At 48.2% G+C, this 17,225-nt stretch overlaps 5 protein-coding genes across 5 annotated transcripts; 3 read left to right on the forward strand and 2 right to left on the reverse strand.

Annotated features, from left to right (window-relative positions):
- Positions 1-21: 21 nt before the first annotated feature.
- I303_102867 (uncharacterized protein) lies at positions 22-6,344 on the forward strand (the record flags this gene model as incomplete). The annotated part of the gene is made up of 23 exons (XM_065968641.1): positions 22-104; positions 180-714; positions 806-1,201; positions 1,250-1,291; positions 1,347-2,001; positions 2,056-2,139; positions 2,201-2,447; positions 2,510-2,610; positions 2,664-2,713; positions 2,763-2,834; positions 2,897-3,133; positions 3,187-3,875; positions 3,953-4,292; positions 4,353-4,385; positions 4,443-4,598; positions 4,657-4,748; positions 4,804-4,861; positions 4,985-5,003; positions 5,116-5,141; positions 5,199-5,249; positions 5,303-5,641; positions 5,713-5,973; positions 6,081-6,344. The coding sequence occupies 23 exons, from the start codon at positions 22-24 to the stop codon at positions 6,342-6,344; spliced, it is 4,830 nt and encodes a 1,609-aa protein (XP_065824713.1).
- An 815-nt stretch (positions 6,345-7,159) lies between these two features.
- I303_102868 (uncharacterized protein) lies at positions 7,160-9,063 on the forward strand (the record flags this gene model as incomplete). The annotated part of the gene is made up of 3 exons (XM_018406215.1): positions 7,160-8,368; positions 8,482-8,883; positions 8,968-9,063. 3 exons carry the CDS (start codon positions 7,160-7,162, stop codon positions 9,061-9,063), a joined length of 1,707 nt encoding a protein of 568 aa, XP_018264709.1.
- Positions 9,064-10,131: 1,068 nt separating this feature from the next.
- On the reverse strand, positions 10,132-11,230 carry I303_102869 (uncharacterized protein; the record flags this gene model as incomplete). The annotated part of the gene is made up of 5 exons (XM_065968642.1): positions 10,132-10,287; positions 10,419-10,475; positions 10,812-10,903; positions 10,976-11,142; positions 11,220-11,230. The coding sequence occupies 5 exons, from the start codon at positions 11,228-11,230 to the stop codon at positions 10,132-10,134; spliced, it is 483 nt and encodes a 160-aa protein (XP_065824714.1).
- Positions 11,231-12,433: 1,203 nt separating this feature from the next.
- I303_102870 (uncharacterized protein) lies at positions 12,434-14,540 on the forward strand (the record flags this gene model as incomplete). Its single annotated transcript, XM_018406217.1, has 8 exons — positions 12,434-12,592; positions 12,652-12,685; positions 12,768-13,076; positions 13,204-13,374; positions 13,526-13,839; positions 14,023-14,180; positions 14,307-14,440; positions 14,503-14,540. The coding sequence occupies 8 exons, from the start codon at positions 12,434-12,436 to the stop codon at positions 14,538-14,540; spliced, it is 1,317 nt and encodes a 438-aa protein (XP_018264711.1).
- Positions 14,541-14,784: 244 nt separating this feature from the next.
- I303_102871 (T-complex protein 1 subunit alpha) lies at positions 14,785-17,086 on the reverse strand (the record flags this gene model as incomplete). The annotated part of the gene is made up of 9 exons (XM_018406218.1): positions 14,785-15,144; positions 15,262-15,881; positions 15,983-16,164; positions 16,224-16,346; positions 16,429-16,580; positions 16,655-16,748; positions 16,820-16,874; positions 16,933-16,987; positions 17,051-17,086. The coding sequence occupies 9 exons, from the start codon at positions 17,084-17,086 to the stop codon at positions 14,785-14,787; spliced, it is 1,677 nt and encodes a 558-aa protein (XP_018264712.1).
- Between the last annotated feature and the right edge of the window lie 139 nt (positions 17,087-17,225).

Consider the following 17,225-nt stretch of genomic DNA (forward strand, 5'->3'; position numbering starts at 1 on the left):
GATCAAGCAAAATAGGTCAAGATGGATAGCGTCAACGCTCAGTCCGTCTTCGCCGTCTTGTCTGACGCAGTGGAGATATCAGCTGCAAAATCAAAGAAGAATCAGTAAGTACACCGACCGATGCTCATTTATTCCTTTCTGCTGTCTCAATTAACGGCCAACGCTAATCTCAATCCTAGCCCACCGCCATTCTTAGTCAGGCATACACTTTTCTTCTTCCCTATATTAGTGTTCATCTCTGCCGGAATCCTGCTCTTGTCGTTCACGATACCAAGAATATATCGGTTCATCATATCACTATTTCCGAAGAAAGAATATCAACCCATTTTGGCAGATGAGGATGGAGACGAGGTCGAGGAGATTGAATCTGCTCAACCAAGTCCTGCTGAGCCATATATGCCTTCAGGAGGTCTATGGTCGGACTTCCGAGCTCATATACGGTCAATGAAAGAATACGGCTCGATCCTCTTCTTCCTCGAGGTGCTCAGAACGTTGTGCATCGCTACCCTTCTTGGTCTCACGGTATACGCTGCCATACAGGCGGAGTCTCCGGATGATCAAGCACGACCAAGCTTGATGAACGATGACGAGGCAATAGACATCACTGGACATTGGGGTAAGAAGAAGAAGCACAGGAAACAAAAGCATAGAAAACCAACCCTGGACGACTACTCGAGTTTGGAATGGGGAGAATTCGGTGTCGTCGGATTTTACGTGAGTGGACCCGAATCAAGCTCATGATCAAACCTCTCAGCCGATCTGTAGAACTATTTTAGCTGATCTTGTATTTCCCGATGACACGCAGACTTACACTCTCATCTTCGCCTTTCTGTTGCTCTGCCTACGACCGGCTACCCCTCTTCGAAGACATCTGATTGCTCACGTCGATACTCTTCTCGTCGTCGGATGGGCCATCTACGCCTATAGAGATCTATGGCCTCTGTTGACCTATAATCTTGTCCCATCCGATCTGAACAACGCCGTCACCTGGTCAAGAGTTGCGATTCTCTCTGTTGCAGCTGTTTTCATCCCCTTACTCCGTCCCAGAACATACGTCCCGGCTGACCCGTTAAACCCTACGCCGGAAAATGAGATTCATCCAGAGCAGACGGCTCCATGGCTATTCTACATCTTCTACGAGTATATGACTGGACTAGTATGGAGAGCATGGAAGACTCCTTCTTTGCCTTACGATGATCTGGTACGTCAGCTATGAAGCGCAATGAATCAAGCTGACAAAGCTTTCTAGCATCCCTTGGCAGACTACGATCGCGCCGAACTTCTTTACAGCGTGAGTCAATTGTCAAATTGCCGAATAGGTCCCCCGCTAATGCTTCGTCCGGCAGAAACACATCGATACCTTGGATCCCATTCGACGTCGGGAGAAAGGTCTCAAGCCTCGCAACCTTCTGATTGGGTTGCTCGACGTTTTCAGGAAGGAGGTAATCATCATTTGTGCCATGGCAGCTCTATCTGCCGTGGCTGAGATGGCCGGCTCTGTCGGTATCAACAAACTGTTGGATTACCTCGAGAAAGATGGAGAAGGGGCTACATTGAAGCCCATCGTTTGGGTTGCTTTCCTCTTTATCGGTCCGACCATCGGTTCTTTGACTATCCAATACTACATTTTCACCACCACTCGATGTCTCGTCAGAAGTGAAGCCCTTTTAACGCAATTGCTGTTCGACCACGCCTTGAGACTGCGGATGAAGGATGCCATTGATGATGGCAGCGAGAAGGGGACTGCAAACGGTACAGGACCTGAGATCAGAATCGAAGACCTCACTGAACCAGCTCCTGGAGGCACAGAAGCGGTTCTAAGCGGTGATGGCCCGGAATCAAACGAAAATACGGAAGTAGGAAGTTCAAATGGCTCCAATAAGGGCAAAAAGGACGATAAAGAGGCTGCTGCTGACGAGGAAGCTAAGAAGACCAAAGGTCAAGGCTTGGCGGGAAAGATCAATGTGTTGATGGCTGCGGACGTAGAATCGGTTCTAGAAGGTGAGCTTTGAATGTAATGGCAGGTGGAAAGCCTAGCTGACGTACCCGGTCTAGGTCGAGATCTTGCTCTTGTCTTCGTCTATACACCTATACAGCTTGCATTGTGCATATATCTGTTATACCGAATTCTCAGTTGGAGTGAGTTGTCCCTCAGCTTGATCGCTCATGGGTCTCGCGGCTGACAGTTGGGTTATTGCAGGTGCTCTTGTGGGGATGTTGACCATGGTCATCACGCTTCCAATTCCTGGTCTCATCACCAAGCTCAACGCGCAGTTCCAGCATCGAAGAATGGCCGCTACTGATTCCCGAGTGGACTCCATCACTGAGGCTATTGGAGCTCTGAGAATGATCAAGATGTTTGGCTGGGAAGATAGGATTAAGGAAAGAATCGCTGCTAAACGGGAAGACGAGCTGCATTTGATCTGGCAAAGAAGATTGATGACACTGTAAGCGCGCATTCGAATTCCATACTCCGACTGCTCTAGCTTACGCGCATTTTGCCATTTAGAGCTGTCATCATCCTCAATCAGATCCTGCCCGTCCTGACCATGGTGGTGACCTTCGCCATGTACACGCTTGTACAAGGCAAACAGCTTTCTGCTGCTACTGGTAAGTCGTTCATATCGTCTCGGACCCGTAGCAGTTGCTGACAGGTTGCGCAGTGTTCACTAGTATGGTGGTGTTCGAGCTTGTCAAAAGTCAGATGGGAATGGTGAGTCATGTGGTCTAGCAGAGCGATCGTATGCTGAAATGACTTGCAGTGCTTCTACCTTATTAACGCCTTTGTCACCGCTTGGGTCTCGGTTCAGCGAATCAACAAGTTCCTTGCTTCGGTACGCTCTCTGTTCCATTACTCCTGAGTCTAAGTGCCGATGCTGACGGGCGGGTTTCTCAGAGCGAGATGATTGACGAGTATTCGGAGGGCAAGATCGCCACCATCAAGACTAGCGAACAGCTCGAGGCTGAAACCGAAGGATTGATCAAAATTAAAAACGCTACCTTCAGCTGGGGTCCCGTAGAGAGTGGAAATACCCAGGATTTCAGCCTGAGAATTCCCGATGTTACCTTCGTCAAGGGTAAAATCAATCTGATCACTGGTCCTACTGGTAGTGGGAAATCGTCTCTTCTCAAGGTACGCCACTCTATGTGAGGCTCGTGGAGTATAGCTTACTCGCCCTCATATAGGCCCTTGTTGGCGAATTGCACTTCGAGCAAAAGCAAGGATCTTTCTTCCACTTGCCCCGAGAAGGAGGAGTTTCATACGCGGCTCAGGAGAGTTGGTGTATGTCAGACTCAATCAAAGACAATATTCTTTTCGGCGAACCATACGAACATGATCGATACGTCAACACCCTTCGCGCTTGTGCCCTTGAACCTGATCTCAAGCTTTTCGATGATGGGGATGATACCGAAGTCGGAGAGAAGGGAATCACTCTTAGTGGTGGTCAGAAAGCTAGATTGACTCTGGCCCGAGCTGTCTACTCAAAGACCGATATCGTCTTACTCGATGACATCTTTTCCGCGCTGGATACTTTGACTTCAAGATGGATTATCGATAATCTTTTCAAAGGAGATCTCATGAGAGATCGAACAGTCTTGCTTATAACACATCACGTCGGCCTCGCTGCCCCCATTGCGGACTATATGTTGGCTTTCAATCAAGATGGAAGCGTCAAGTCTCAAGGCCTGATCGAAGATGCTGAGTTACCGGATGAAGATATCGAGAAAGAAGCTCAAGAAGATGTGAAAGCTACGGATGAAGCTATCTCGGCTGAGAAACAGGCGGAAGAGAAGAAACCTTCCCATAAATTGGTTAAAGACGAAGAGAAGAGTGAAGGCAGAATATCGAAACGGGCTTTGATCTCCTTCTTCTCGTGAGTGATCTGCCTGTCACCGATTCTGTCTGCTTCCGAGTGGTACATTGAGTAGCTGATGAGCTCGCAAATGACAGTACGTTTGGTGGACCAATTTTCTGGCTTTTATACTTCATCCTGGTATTAGGTGGGCAAGGATTCAACGCTTTCCAGACGTATTGGCTTGGAAGGTGGGCGAGAGCCTACGAAGAGTCGGAACATCCTGAACGGGTTTCGGCCGTGTACTATCTCGGGTTATACATTGTCTGGGTGCTTCTGAGCTTGGGATCTTTAGCTGGTTCAGCGGTCCTGTTCTACGTGGGAGCCATCAAGGGGTCGAGAGAGATCCATAGGAAATTGACCAATATGATATTTGGCGCTTATATGAGGTTCCTGGACTCGACACCTGTGGGAAGAATCATCTCTAGGTTCACCAAAGTAGGTTGATCCCCCTCACCTGATCCTACGGGACACGAGCTGATTGAACGAATTGTGCAGGATATGAAAAACGTCGATGGATCTTTCACCGACGTAAGTCCTGCCCGAAGGATCAGACCGCCTGTCCACTGACATTGATACCCATCTCAGACATTCTCGGAAGTTGCAGATATCACCACTGGTCTTGTCCTGAAATTCGCAGTAGTCATTGCTTTAGTACCTATCTTCTCAATCCCCGCTGTCATAATTGGTGCAGTCGGAGCTCTGTTAGGTGAAGTTTACATTCACAGTCAGCTCAGTGTCAAGGTAAGCCGGATCTGGATGTACTGTCGCGATGGGAAACTATTGCTCACCGAATGAATAGCGAGAGATGTCGAATGCGAAATCACCGCTGTTCTCCCACTTCTCCGCTGCTGTCAACGGGATTGTCTCTATTAGGGCATACGGGGCTCAGCAGTAAGCCTAATTGACACCTATTGCCAAGTCTCGAGAGCTGACCGTCGTTTGGCAGGAAATTGCGAGCTGAAGCTCAAAGAAAGGCTGATAAATACACCAGAGCTGCTACTGCCGTAAGTGCATCCTCGAGTACATATCCCGTGAATATCGCTGACTCGCTTAATTCTCGCAGTTGTAAGCTTTCGATCTGAGGTCAATTTACCACCGAAGCGCCTCTACTGACCTGTGGATCATAGCTACAATCTCAATCGATGGGTCACTGTCCGAATCGACATGCTAGGTGGTCTTTTCGCCTCGCTCCTCGCTGCGTTCCTGGTCTACGGTCCAAGGCTCGACGCTTCGACTACTGGTTTCGCGTTGAGTCAAGCTATCTCCTTCTCCGCGATGATCCTGGTAAGCCACGTCAATGGCCGAATTTTTGCGCAGAAGCTGACTCGGGCTTCGTTGTAGTGGTGGGTAAGATTGGTCAATGAGATGGAAGTTCAAGGAAATTCGGTCGAGGTGAGCAAGCGTTTCACACAATATGATCAGAATGCTTACCAAGCCATTTGCAGAGGATCGAAGATTATCTGGTGATTGACCAAGAACCAAAGTCTACCGAATCTAAGCAGCCTCCTGCCGCATGGCCGACTTCCGGATCTATCGTCCTCGACAAGCTATCAGCTAAATACTCTCCTGACGGACCGACGGTACTTGACAAGCTCAAAGTGACCATTGCAAGCGGTGAGAAAGTCGGTATTGTCGGAAGAACAGGTAGTGGTAAATCCACTTTGGCGCTTGCCTTATTAAGGATGATACCTACCACTGGAAGCGTGATCATTGACGGACGAAGAACGGAGGACGTTAATTTGCATGCGCTGAGAAGTCAAGTCACTATCATACCTCAAGATCCCGTGAGTATCACATTGCTTCCGCGAAGGACAACAGTGTGCATGACTGATGGAGTATTGGTCTTCGTCTGCAGGTACTCTTATCTGGTAGTTTGCGGTTCAACCTTGATCCATTTGGCGAACACGATGATGCCGAGCTCAATGATGCCCTACAATCGTCTGGATTGGGTCAGACTAGACAACCAGGTCAAGAAGGTGGAACGGCCACGCCGCAAAGGTTGACATTGGATACCCAGATCGCAGCTGCTGGAGGTAATTTGAGTCAAGGTCAAAGACAATTGGTTGCGCTCGCTCGAGCTTTGGTCAGGAATAGTAAAGTGTTAATATTGGACGAGGTGCGTCTTTACTATGTCTCACTTGTTTCTACCCCGACTGCATGAATCGTGGAAACGGTCTGGCGTTGGCGGACAAAGCTGACGCGCAATACGGTCTGGTCTGTTAGGCAACTGCTTCCGTGGACTTTGAGACCGATGCCTTAATTCAACGATCAATCCGAAATTTACCATCCTCTACGACTGTATTGACGGTCGCTCATAGATTATCGACTGTGATGGATTACGACAAGATCCTGGTTTTAGGCTCGGGCAAAGTATTGGAGTACGATTCACCTAATACATTGAGAAGTAACCCCAATAGTTACTTTGCGAAGTTGGTCTTGGCTATGGAAGGTGGTACTGTCAGTCGGGCGTCTGCTGTCAGTGTTTAGTGTGTCTAAATACCAGGATGGACACTCGCTGCATCTAGGTAATACAAAATCGAAATGGATATCGTAGTTTTAGTCATACACATGCATAATAGATTGATTGGAGTGGGAAGTAACCGGTTATAATGTTAATCCAGGGTCGAAATGACAAATTACCATAACAAGATAATCGAATAAATAATTGTATGGTTATTTCGTGCTCGGACCCTTTTGATGTATCGGAATGCTAGTACTACTACTTTGATAAATTAATCTCATCTCACGCTTCCTCCCTCCCCCTTCCCCTCCTCCCTCCTCTCCTCCTCCCTCGATACCACTGATCAGATGACTTGACCTTGTCACTCGATCACTTCATGATACATGCTATCACTACCACTAGACTAGAGCTTATCATCTTCCCGCTTATCGTCTTTATATTCGCAAGCCAAAGACAACACAAAGATACGGTAAACCCGAATCATATATAGAGATGATTCTCATTCTCACATCATACTGGCACCGGTGATTTATACTTCCGCGAAATCCGAGACATCTTCTACTCTACAAACCCAACCGACCACCCTCATCCTACAGTCTAACACTATCATATTAACATCCACATCAGTCAGTAACCTAGAGCTCTGAACATAGGTTTGTGAAGAAATATCATCATAATTGATTGGATTTCCATTGCGCACAGAGCTTGTCACCTTCACGCGACACCATATTGTCACTTCACCTCAAATGTGGTCTCCAACGACTCGCTCAATCACCATCAACGACCGTTAAGCATCATTATTGTGGAACGACCTTTCATGTCAATGTGACGAAACGTCAACATGAGTAGACAGAATCACCAGGCTGCACCTGTGGGTGACCTGACTTCTCAACACCTTATCGACAACAATCAAGCTCCGGCTCCGATAAGCGAACCGTCCACTTCGTCAGAAGCGACTTCTTCACCTTACGTACCTACCCCTCTATCCATATCATCAAACGATCTACCTTTACCCAAGACCCATCATTCCCATCATTATTCCCAAGCCCAACAACCACAACAACAACAACATCGATCATCGTCTTTGCAATCCAGTATAATTCACGAACCGCCTTACATCCCTTCGACGTTCTTGCCCTCATACTACTCGGAATCAAGGCTTCAGTCTTCGTCCTCTCTTTTCCCCTCAGGTAGCATTCCTGGTATACCGGAGATTACCGAGGTCGAAAGCGAAGTTGGTGCAAAGTCTGGAGTCGGGGCAGACAATCAAGCCCTGCGGGAAAAGATCTCTAGAATCGGTCCTTCAGCGGACGACCTACTCGAAGGAATCAAATCACCTTTCCCCGCTTCAATCTCGGCCGCATCGCGCTCGCAAAACCTCACAGGAGATTTGAATGGGATAGCGGGGTATCAAAGTGTAGCTCTAATGGATTTAGCTGGAATACCGCATGTAAGGGAATCTGGCTTGACACCGGAGAACCCTGCTCCCCTATACAGCTCTTGGAGCGGTTCCAGTAGAGTACCTTCGGATACAGTAGGATTGACAACCTGGCAACCTGGTCCTTCATCAACTTCAGCATCCCAATTATCCCAAATATCCCAGCCACAAAGTCAAGGGTATCAAGATTCGTCGAGCGAATCACCTATGTCCGCTCAAAGGCAGGTATCTGCATCACCTCGTCATACCCACCTCTCACTTACCGGTTCCAACCCTTCGCCGCGCTTTCAGCCTTATGCAAACGCAAATGCCAACGCAAAACACCAACGTGCAGTATCATCTGCTTCTCCAGCAACGTCAGGCTCGATGTTGCCGCCCCCTCATCCTCAGCAGCAACAGTCTGTCTCTGCCTCGAGCCTCTCGAATCCATACACGATGTCGATGGGCAGGTCATGGTCGGAACCGAACTTACCGGACAACACCCCTCATAGTGCAGGATACCCAGGTATAATGTACGCGAACGTACCGCTGCCAGAGGGGTATATGGCTACTCCTCCTCTAGGCGGAAGAGCCATGGATGGGATACATATTGGGCCGGAAGAATTCGCAAGGGTACGTGACGTCCTTGACTCCGGATTACTTTTTACTACCTAAAATTCCTGACGAAGCATACACTGGTCATCTTGGGTGAAGCTGACGTGAAGGGATGGATCTCGATCTCATAGGCAACCGATATGTACAGCTACATTCTCTCGGCTATCCCATACATCGCACCGTGCTCCGAATCTGACCCTGACCATGGATCCGCAACAAATTCAGCTTTCGCACCTAGACAGACATTTGACTCTCTGATTGAATTATCAGCGGAATCGTATCGATCTCTGACTGGATCCACGCCGCCGATCCAACCTCTGCATCCCGCCAATACCACTGATGGATTCGATATACAGAAAGGCAAAAGGAGGAACTCAAGTTCCGCTCTGGATGGCATGTCGATCAACATCACTACCGATACTGGAACTGGAGGAATGAAGAAAGCAACGCCAAAATGCCTTGGATGCGGAGCGACCGAGACTCCCGAATGGAGAAGAGGTCCGATGGGCCCCAGGACACTCTGTAATGCCTGTGTGAGTGTGCTGGCTTTCATGACGTTCCAATCCAACCGGTACGGTAAGACAAGGTTAGCTGATGAAGCGAGTTCAAAATTGTAGGGCCTCGTACATATGAAACTCCAGCGCAAGAAGAGGAAGGCGGAAGAGAAAGCTAAAGCAGCAGCAGCAGCAGGCGATATTACAAAACCTGGTTAAAACATCAAGGCTCCATTGGGGAATTCGAACAGTTAAGCTGTTGATTATCTGTTCTTTGTGATGTATGTGCAAAATACAACGGCGACCGATCAAAAGTACCAAAATGCCCAAAAATGTCAAACTGTGCAATAGAGGCAGCAACGATGCCAACGCCTTCACGAATGCCGAATCTCGAAACCGAAACCTGTGGAGATACGGTACGAAATGGTAATTCGACACAATGCTTAAAAGTAAACGTGAAATGGACTATTCGTCTGAAGGATAAGATTGAAGTTTGAAACGAAAAAAGGAAAATCGTTACGAATGGTGGGAAGTCCTCACTCGCATGTGCCGAGCCAGGAGAGTCACTAGGAGAACGGGATATCAAGGTGTAGAGGCCGGACTGTCGAAGGACAATGAAATGATCTTCCTCTTGTTCTTACTTAGAGACGGAAAGTTCATCTCATCATGGTCATCATCAGCATCTGTCGAATTTCCATTTATGCTTTATGGTTCAAGGAATCGTTGTTACAGTACGGAAAATTGTGAACTCTGTACGACATATGTGTTCCACTGCTTGTGCAAAATAATAGTTGATGATTGCGGTTACAAAGCAAATCCTCATTGAGGAATTGAAGAAGAAGAAGAGTTGGAGGACCGGAAGACGGGATTCACATAATAGGGCGAAATGAAAGGTAAAAGTCTGACCTTGACAGATTGAGTTGAGCAGCGGAAATCAGATTAATGAGGAATAACATAAAATCAAGTAAATGAAAATGCATAAACAATGTCAATACTTTGTATCGTCTTGACCAGCCCAGTGAAGATGGCACGCGGATGTATGATCGTATGATCAGCTGCAACGACGTCACTTCGGTGTGGTGGATGACATTTTCCAGTCCAGTCAAACCAGGTCAACATCCAAATGAAATGACATGCCATGACATGACATGTGAAGCGATCACATAACTTACATCATGGAATTTGTCATCTGGTGGTATTATATTATATCATATCATATCTGATGAAACATCCCGATTTGAGGCCGTGACGAACGAAATAGAAAATAGACAAGACAGAAGTATAGGGTCACCGCCTGAACCACCAAAGGATTATGAATATCCATAAGACGATCAAGAGGAAACCCATGAACCAGCACCAGTTGCCGCCTTGTCGCTTGGCCATCTTGTTCATTCGTCGGAACGTACCGCCGAGGAACGTGCTTGTAGATGAGAAAGAGTCGTTCTGACGTGGTGACGAATTAGCAAATCAGCATATGTGTGTTGTCGGGTTTTGGAGCGGATGTAAGAGGGTAGAAAGGAGGTGGGCGAAATGCGGCGCAGGAGCAGAAGCAGAAGCAGGTTGAATTGACTCACCATATTGCCTAGTAGGACGTTACTGTCGCGCACTTCACTGCCTATCCCGACTGTTATCTAAAAGAGCGCATCGTGCGCAATTGGCAGGTGGTCAGCTGGAATGTCCAATATACGAATTTCTGAATTCCTCGGAAATTGTAAATCATTGAATGATGTTTGTCCAAGCAGAAGCTTGTCTGAACAGCTGTAGGAGGTAGAAACCTTTCAATCCCGACTTATGCAAGTCGATTCGACTCGGTATCGGCATGATGCCCCCTTATTTCAAAAATCCGTTGGCAGGATGACCTCCTTATAGACTGGAATCCATCCACCTCGACCGTTCATCCGTTCATACGTCCGCACAGGACCTCCATTTATAATCGTTTTGCAACTCGAAAGGAAGAAGAGACTCACATCTTTCAGTATTTTTACTTTCCCCAATAATCCTTCCAGGCGCTCATCATTCTGACCCTCAACTTCATGTGTGCTCCGCGTATATCCACTTCCTTGTCCGCCGACCCCCATGCCCATGTTCGGACTGGCACCCAAACCGCCGAGGCCTGAGCCAGGCCCGGTACCGCTGTTCATACCCCCGCCATAAGGGGACTCGGAGTATTGCGAAGCGGTCGAACCGGGACGGGGAAAGGGCGAGACTCGGCCGGAAGATGGCCCTGATGGAGGATAAAGAATTGGAGAGGGGGTGTTGGAATGCGTTGTTGGGTTTCGTTGTGAGAGGGTCGTCAGGCTACGAATCAGAGAAGACATCAGTCTGTGATATTTGGCGGAAGATGTGAACTGAGCTCAGTTGGGAATAGCGCTTACCGGCTGGTCATTTTGCTTCTCAACGGGATTCCCACGTCAAGTTGCTTGAAGACTTAAGAGCTGCAGAGTCACCGTTTGAAATGAATCGTTGAGATCGTTTCGCTGGACCAAACTTGGCTTGCTATGTCCTTGAATGCCTGTATTATTCGCTCGTGTGCAAAGGGAAGGTGGCCGGCGTCACGGACAGGCTGGACAGAATAGTTCAGGGGGATGGTAGGTAAGTAGTTGAGGAAGTGATTGATCGAGACTCGGAGTTAAAATACCAGGAAAGCATCCGTTAACATATGTTGAGGAAGGGAAACGCGAATTCGCACATTCGTATTAGAAATCTAGGATGATGGATGACGCAACAACCGAAAGAGAGCAGAGAGCAGAGAACAGCTGTCAGTTGAACGTGGCGTCTTTCTTCCGACCCCACTATCCCTCGGATCTGCGGATGCTGATTTCATTGCATACGGAGCTTACTATGGCATCTCATCATCCTTGTCTATCTATCTGCACGAGTGCAGCATACTCATGGCCCTTGACCGGCTGAATCAAGAACAGCCTTTGCTCTTCAACCCCGACTTGAAACTATATAGATTATCAGCTGAAACACCTTTTATCAAAGGTTTTATCGTCTAGTGGTTAGGACACTTGGTTTTGAACAGCTTCGTTCGAAATCTCCTCCCCTTGAGCCAGACGGTTCCAAGTAACCTGGGTTCGAATCCCAGTAAGACCTTGATTTTTTTGGTGTTTGCCCGTTCGCGGGTGGATTCACGGATAGATCCGATCCGCTGAAGTCGGACTGATTCGTTATCTTAGCCGGTTGAACGGAACGTCCAGTTGACACGAATGACGCGGAGTGCATTCAGTCTCAAGGTGAGAGCTTGCGATGCACCTCCGAGACGATAGACCCGTCGCGACACTCTGACTTTTGCCAACATAACAAACATAGGCCTACTTAGCGATCTCCATCAGAACTGATAGTCACGACTCGAATTGGCTCCTCAAAGTCAGTCCGACCAACACGGATCGCTTGGACCTCTAATTCGATATACACGTTCTTTTTGCCTTTTCCTTTGTCCAAAGCGAACGAGCCTTCTCGACTGTGACAAGTATCTGTTCCGACTCGATCGCTCATTCCATCCATATACATATCAACTATCATTTCCTATAGTCCCGGCTCGACCATCTCTCCATAACATTTTAGCGCAGCGAAACAACGAAACCACATGTCTGCTCCTATCGTCACTTACTTGCGCTCCCTCGAAGCCATCCGAGACAGGTCCAGTCAGGTATACGAGCTAGGAAAGAAGGGTAAACTAGATCACTGGGAGTTCGACGAGGAGAAGCTGGATGGTGTAGTAGATTACTGTATAAACATCATCAAGGTGAGCCGTACTCCTTGATTGCTTCATTCGCATGGGCTCTGTCAGCTGACGACAAACAGAGAGATTTCGGTTCTGATTACGCCAAAATCCCTCGTGAGTAAACGTTGACCGTGCATAATGCACACATAACCCAGCTGGGCGGACCTGAATCATGCTGAATATCTTGCTCATCCAGCTCATTGCCGTCGAAATCACTTCTTATCTCCCGATAACGACCGAATCTCCAATCTTCTTTCCAGACCTGATTTTCCCGGCGCCGACGGTTCTGGTCCCTTGGAGCGGGCCAAAGCGCTCATTGACTTGTACTTGGTATCCGTCCTCCTAGACGCCGGTGCCGGACCGAAATGGAGCTACACAGAGACAGATGTGCAGGGGGAAATAAGCTGGAAAGGCGGCAGAAGTGAAGGGTTGGCTATTGCCAGTTATCATATGTTCATCTCGGGTTTGTTCTCAAGTGACAAGGCTAGGAAATATCAGGTCGACGGTGAGTCTTACGCGAAGAATATCGCTAGCTATAGATGGAGGATTTAGTGATGTTTATCGTAATTGAAGGCGAAGTCCAAGAAGGAGTGATGCGTTTGGGCTAACGATGAAATGCTTATAACAACCAGCTACTGGACTACGCGATCTTACACCCGAAACCCTAGCGAAACACCTGCAAATATCCCCTGAGAATCCGATGGACGGGCTGGAAGGCCGATGTAATCTTTTGATCAAGCTTGGAGATGCTCTGAAGAGCAGACAGGATATATGTCAGAGCGGCAGACCAGGTGACATCTTGGGTGAGCGACTTTGAATCAATATTCCCACTCTTCATTACCATTCTCTCCTGGACCCTTTACATGAGGTTCTACAGAACGCCGAATACTATAGTTATTTCATAATTGATACCGCGCAAATTATGGACTGACCAATCGCGCTCGTGGTTCACAGATTTCTTCTCAAACCGAATCACCGACACGACTCTACCTCTTTCTGCATTCTGGACTACACTATTCGAGCTGCTCCTCCCTATCTGGCCATCCCGGACAACTCTGCCTTCCCATCCTACCGAAGCTTTGGGGGACGTATGGCCCTGTCCTTCCCTTTCGAGATCTCTCGACGAAGCGGGTGTAAAGCGTACCGAGGGGGACGATTATGTCGTCTTCCACAAGTTGACTCAGTGGTTGTGTTATTCCCTTGTGGAGGCTATCGAATCTCAGACTGAGTGGAAAGTCCAAGGAAAGGGTCAGACTGGTCTGCCGGAGGTAAGTGAGATGCAGTGATGACGAGTTTCTCTTCCTGCGTTGTGCGCAAGTAGAGGTTCCCTTCCAACTTGTGTCATCTTACCGTTTCGGACTGCATGGTACTGCTTCCCTCCAATGTCGCTCTAAATTACTCATCGCTCGCAGCTGAAGAGAGGCTGATAAATGGCTTCATTGCTCTCGTAGTATCGGAATGGTGGACTTTTAGTTGATCTAGGCGTATTGACCATCAAGCCCCCCTCACTCGGTCTGCAAGCATATCCGAATGGTGAAGAACAGCCTCCAGTATTGGAACCTTCTCATCCTGCAGTGATCGAATGGAGAAGCATGACTGTCATCTGCCTGTAAGTGAATAAACACCGGTTCTCCCCAAGCTCCTGCCCTGCCCTTTGGACGGGGGTGACGTTTGATGCATGGTCATTCATTACTGGCTCGTTGACCCTGATGTTGACTTTCACTCACTCACTCAGGGATGAGATACATGAACTCATCTGCGCGAAATTGGGCGTATCGACCGCCGAGTTGACATTGGCCCAGGTCCTGGAGGCTGCGACCTGGAAAGGAGGTCGTGAAATTGCGAAAGAGAAGAGAGCTGGTGGTGGACGTGAGTTGTCTTTTACGAAGATGCTCGGTCGAGCGCTGATTGTCCTCTGGACGGACGGACAGCCCCAGTCGAGATTATCAGTGATGGAACGGTCTTTTAGAGCAGGTTCCTCGCTTGTCTGTATTATAGATGCAAGACCGATTTGATCATTGAACAGAATGGGCAGGATGGTCCATATTTTATATGTATGTGTGCACCACTTGATACCTCAACTGTAGCGGTCAGCATTATGTGAAACTTCAACATCATCGTATGAATGCGTGAATGCATATATGATTATCATCATTCACGATTTTCCGTCATCTGTACATGAACGAACCTTGCATTTCCTGTTGCGGCTCCGTCTAATGGCCATGAGGATCCACTTCTTCCTTTCGTTCAGGAGCGACCTGGATCGAATCGTCGATCCTCAACAAACTGGTCGAAGCTTCCAAAGCGGATTTGAGCGATTTTATCTTGGAGATGGTAGGTTCCAGTACACCCGCTTGTCGATTATCGATAATCTGTCCATTGATCAGGTCTAGACCGTAGAACATCAAACCCCTCTTCGGGTCGTTCAGAGCAACGTTCTGAGCGGCATTGTGGTACGCTCTCAGCTTGGCTACTAGGTCGGTCGAGTCCTTTGCGGCGTTGAGGGCGAGAGTTTTGGGGATGGTCAGAAGGGCGTTGGCGAATTCCGCTATGGCTAATTGTTCTCTCGATCCCTACGTGTTTCAATATTCCAGCATTAGTTTGATCCGCATTTCAGACGATCCAGCATTGTCGGTTATTTCATGATTGCGTGTTGCATTGAATGATGTTGGGAGACAAAAAACACTTACGAGAGTGGTAGCGAAGTTCTCCAAGTAGATACTCAAGGCAGTCTCCACGGCTCCACCTCCAGGAACGACACTTCCACTTTCCAGAGTCCTCTTCACGATCGACAGCGCATCGTGGAGTGCCCTCTCCATCTCGTCAAGCATGTAATCGTTGGCACCTCGCAAGACGATCGACGAGGAGTTGACCACCTTCGTCCCTTTGACAAGTATCAATTCGTCATCGGAGATTCTCTCTTGCGAGACCTCTTCGGCAGACCCAAGAGAAGTAGCTTCGAAAGTCTCGTCGCCCTCCAGATTGGCTAAGGAAGAAATCAAGGTCGCTCCCGTGGCTTTGGCGATTCTTCTCAAGTCCTCTTTTCGACATCTTCGAACTGCCATTGCACCAGCTTCTACAAATTCCTTCAAACATAAATCATCGATTCCTTTGGTGGTTAGAACCACGTTGGCGCCGGCAGCTAAGATCTTCCTGACTCGCTCGAGGGTGATCTCGGATTCTCTCGCTCGGATAGCTTCGAGTTGTTCAGGATCGTCGATTGTGATGTGCACACCGAGGTGCATTCGTTGTTTTGCGAGGTTCATATCGAGGCATGCAATTTTGGCGTTGGTGACTCTCGTTTTCATAGCTACAACCATCGGATGATCAGCAATTGCGCACCTTCTTCACAATTCTGATCCCCTGAACTTGATGATTCGGCGGGAGCAAGAGGAAGGCTGTTACACTCACCATGAGAAGCAACGGTACAGTTCAAGGCATAGCCTTTGACCATGAAACTTTCCCTAGCTGATTTACCGTGAGCTTTGAGCACATTGACGGCCTTGACCGGGTACTTCTTCTCTCCTTTGGCGTTGATAGTCTTCACAGCCAGCATAGCATCGACAGCCAGAGGTGCGAAGAAGTCATCATCGCTGCGCACACATACTTCATTAGCGAGATTGCGAAAGAGTGGATTGACGGCTGGACTTACGCAGCGAGGATCTTTGAGCTCATTGAGGTCTTAGCGACGTTGACCAAGGAGTCTTTACCCAGTTTGTCAACTTTGGTAGACAGTTGTTCGGCCATGAATCGACATGCTTCTTTACAAGCGAGTCTGGGGACCTTCCCATCAGCACGATCTTTGAACGCCTCTAGTATCGTGTTGATGAGGTGAATGGAAATTGCTCAAGACTTACCTATAACCTGTTATAACGGTCGTAGGATGAATCTTGTTCCTGACCAGCTCATTCGCTCTTCTAAGTAGTTCCGAAGCTAACAACACTACTGATGTGGTACCATCTCCAACTTCCTTATCTTGTTGAGTAGCTAAAGAAACCAGAATTCGGGCCTACCAAGAGGGAGAAGTCCTGAACTTAGCCCACAATACGCAAAGTGGAGAACGAGTGGTGGGGTAGCGCTTACAGCTGGATGGGCAACTTCCAACAACGATAAGATTGTAGCTCCGTCATTCGTTATGGTCACGTCTCCTACATTGTCCACCAGCATCTTGTCCAGACTGTCGCAGCATCATCGCCCATCAGCTTTTCCTCTGCAAAGACAATGACATGAAAGCTGGAGTTGACTTACCCTACTGGTCCAAGTGACGATTTGAGGATGTTCGACACTGTTTGACAAGCAGTGACTGCGTGACCGGTCTACTCAGCTTAGATCTCTATTGTGGGTGAGGCAGCCGGACTCACCGTTGGCATCTCTGACTTCGGCACCACTACTTCTAGTTCCACCCAAGAAGAGGCCCTAGCTCGCAGACATCAGCTCAACCAGTCTCCCGTCAACGCTCCAACGCAATATTTAGCTCACCGCTCTTGGATCTCGTTGATACATTGTCGACGCCATCTTGTCCTATCTTCCTTATTTTATCTGCGTTGAGAGTGATTGGAAGCAAGATGGGGAAGCTAAATGAAGATGTATAAGCTGGAATTCAACTTTTCCACTATGATTGACCGTACGAGTAATTCACGATGCGACGCGCTAC

Source organism: Kwoniella dejecticola, chromosome 3 (assembly GCF_000512565.2).
Source record: "Kwoniella dejecticola CBS 10117 chromosome 3, complete sequence".
In the NCBI taxonomy this organism is placed as follows: Eukaryota; Fungi; Basidiomycota; class Tremellomycetes; order Tremellales; family Cryptococcaceae; genus Kwoniella; species Kwoniella dejecticola.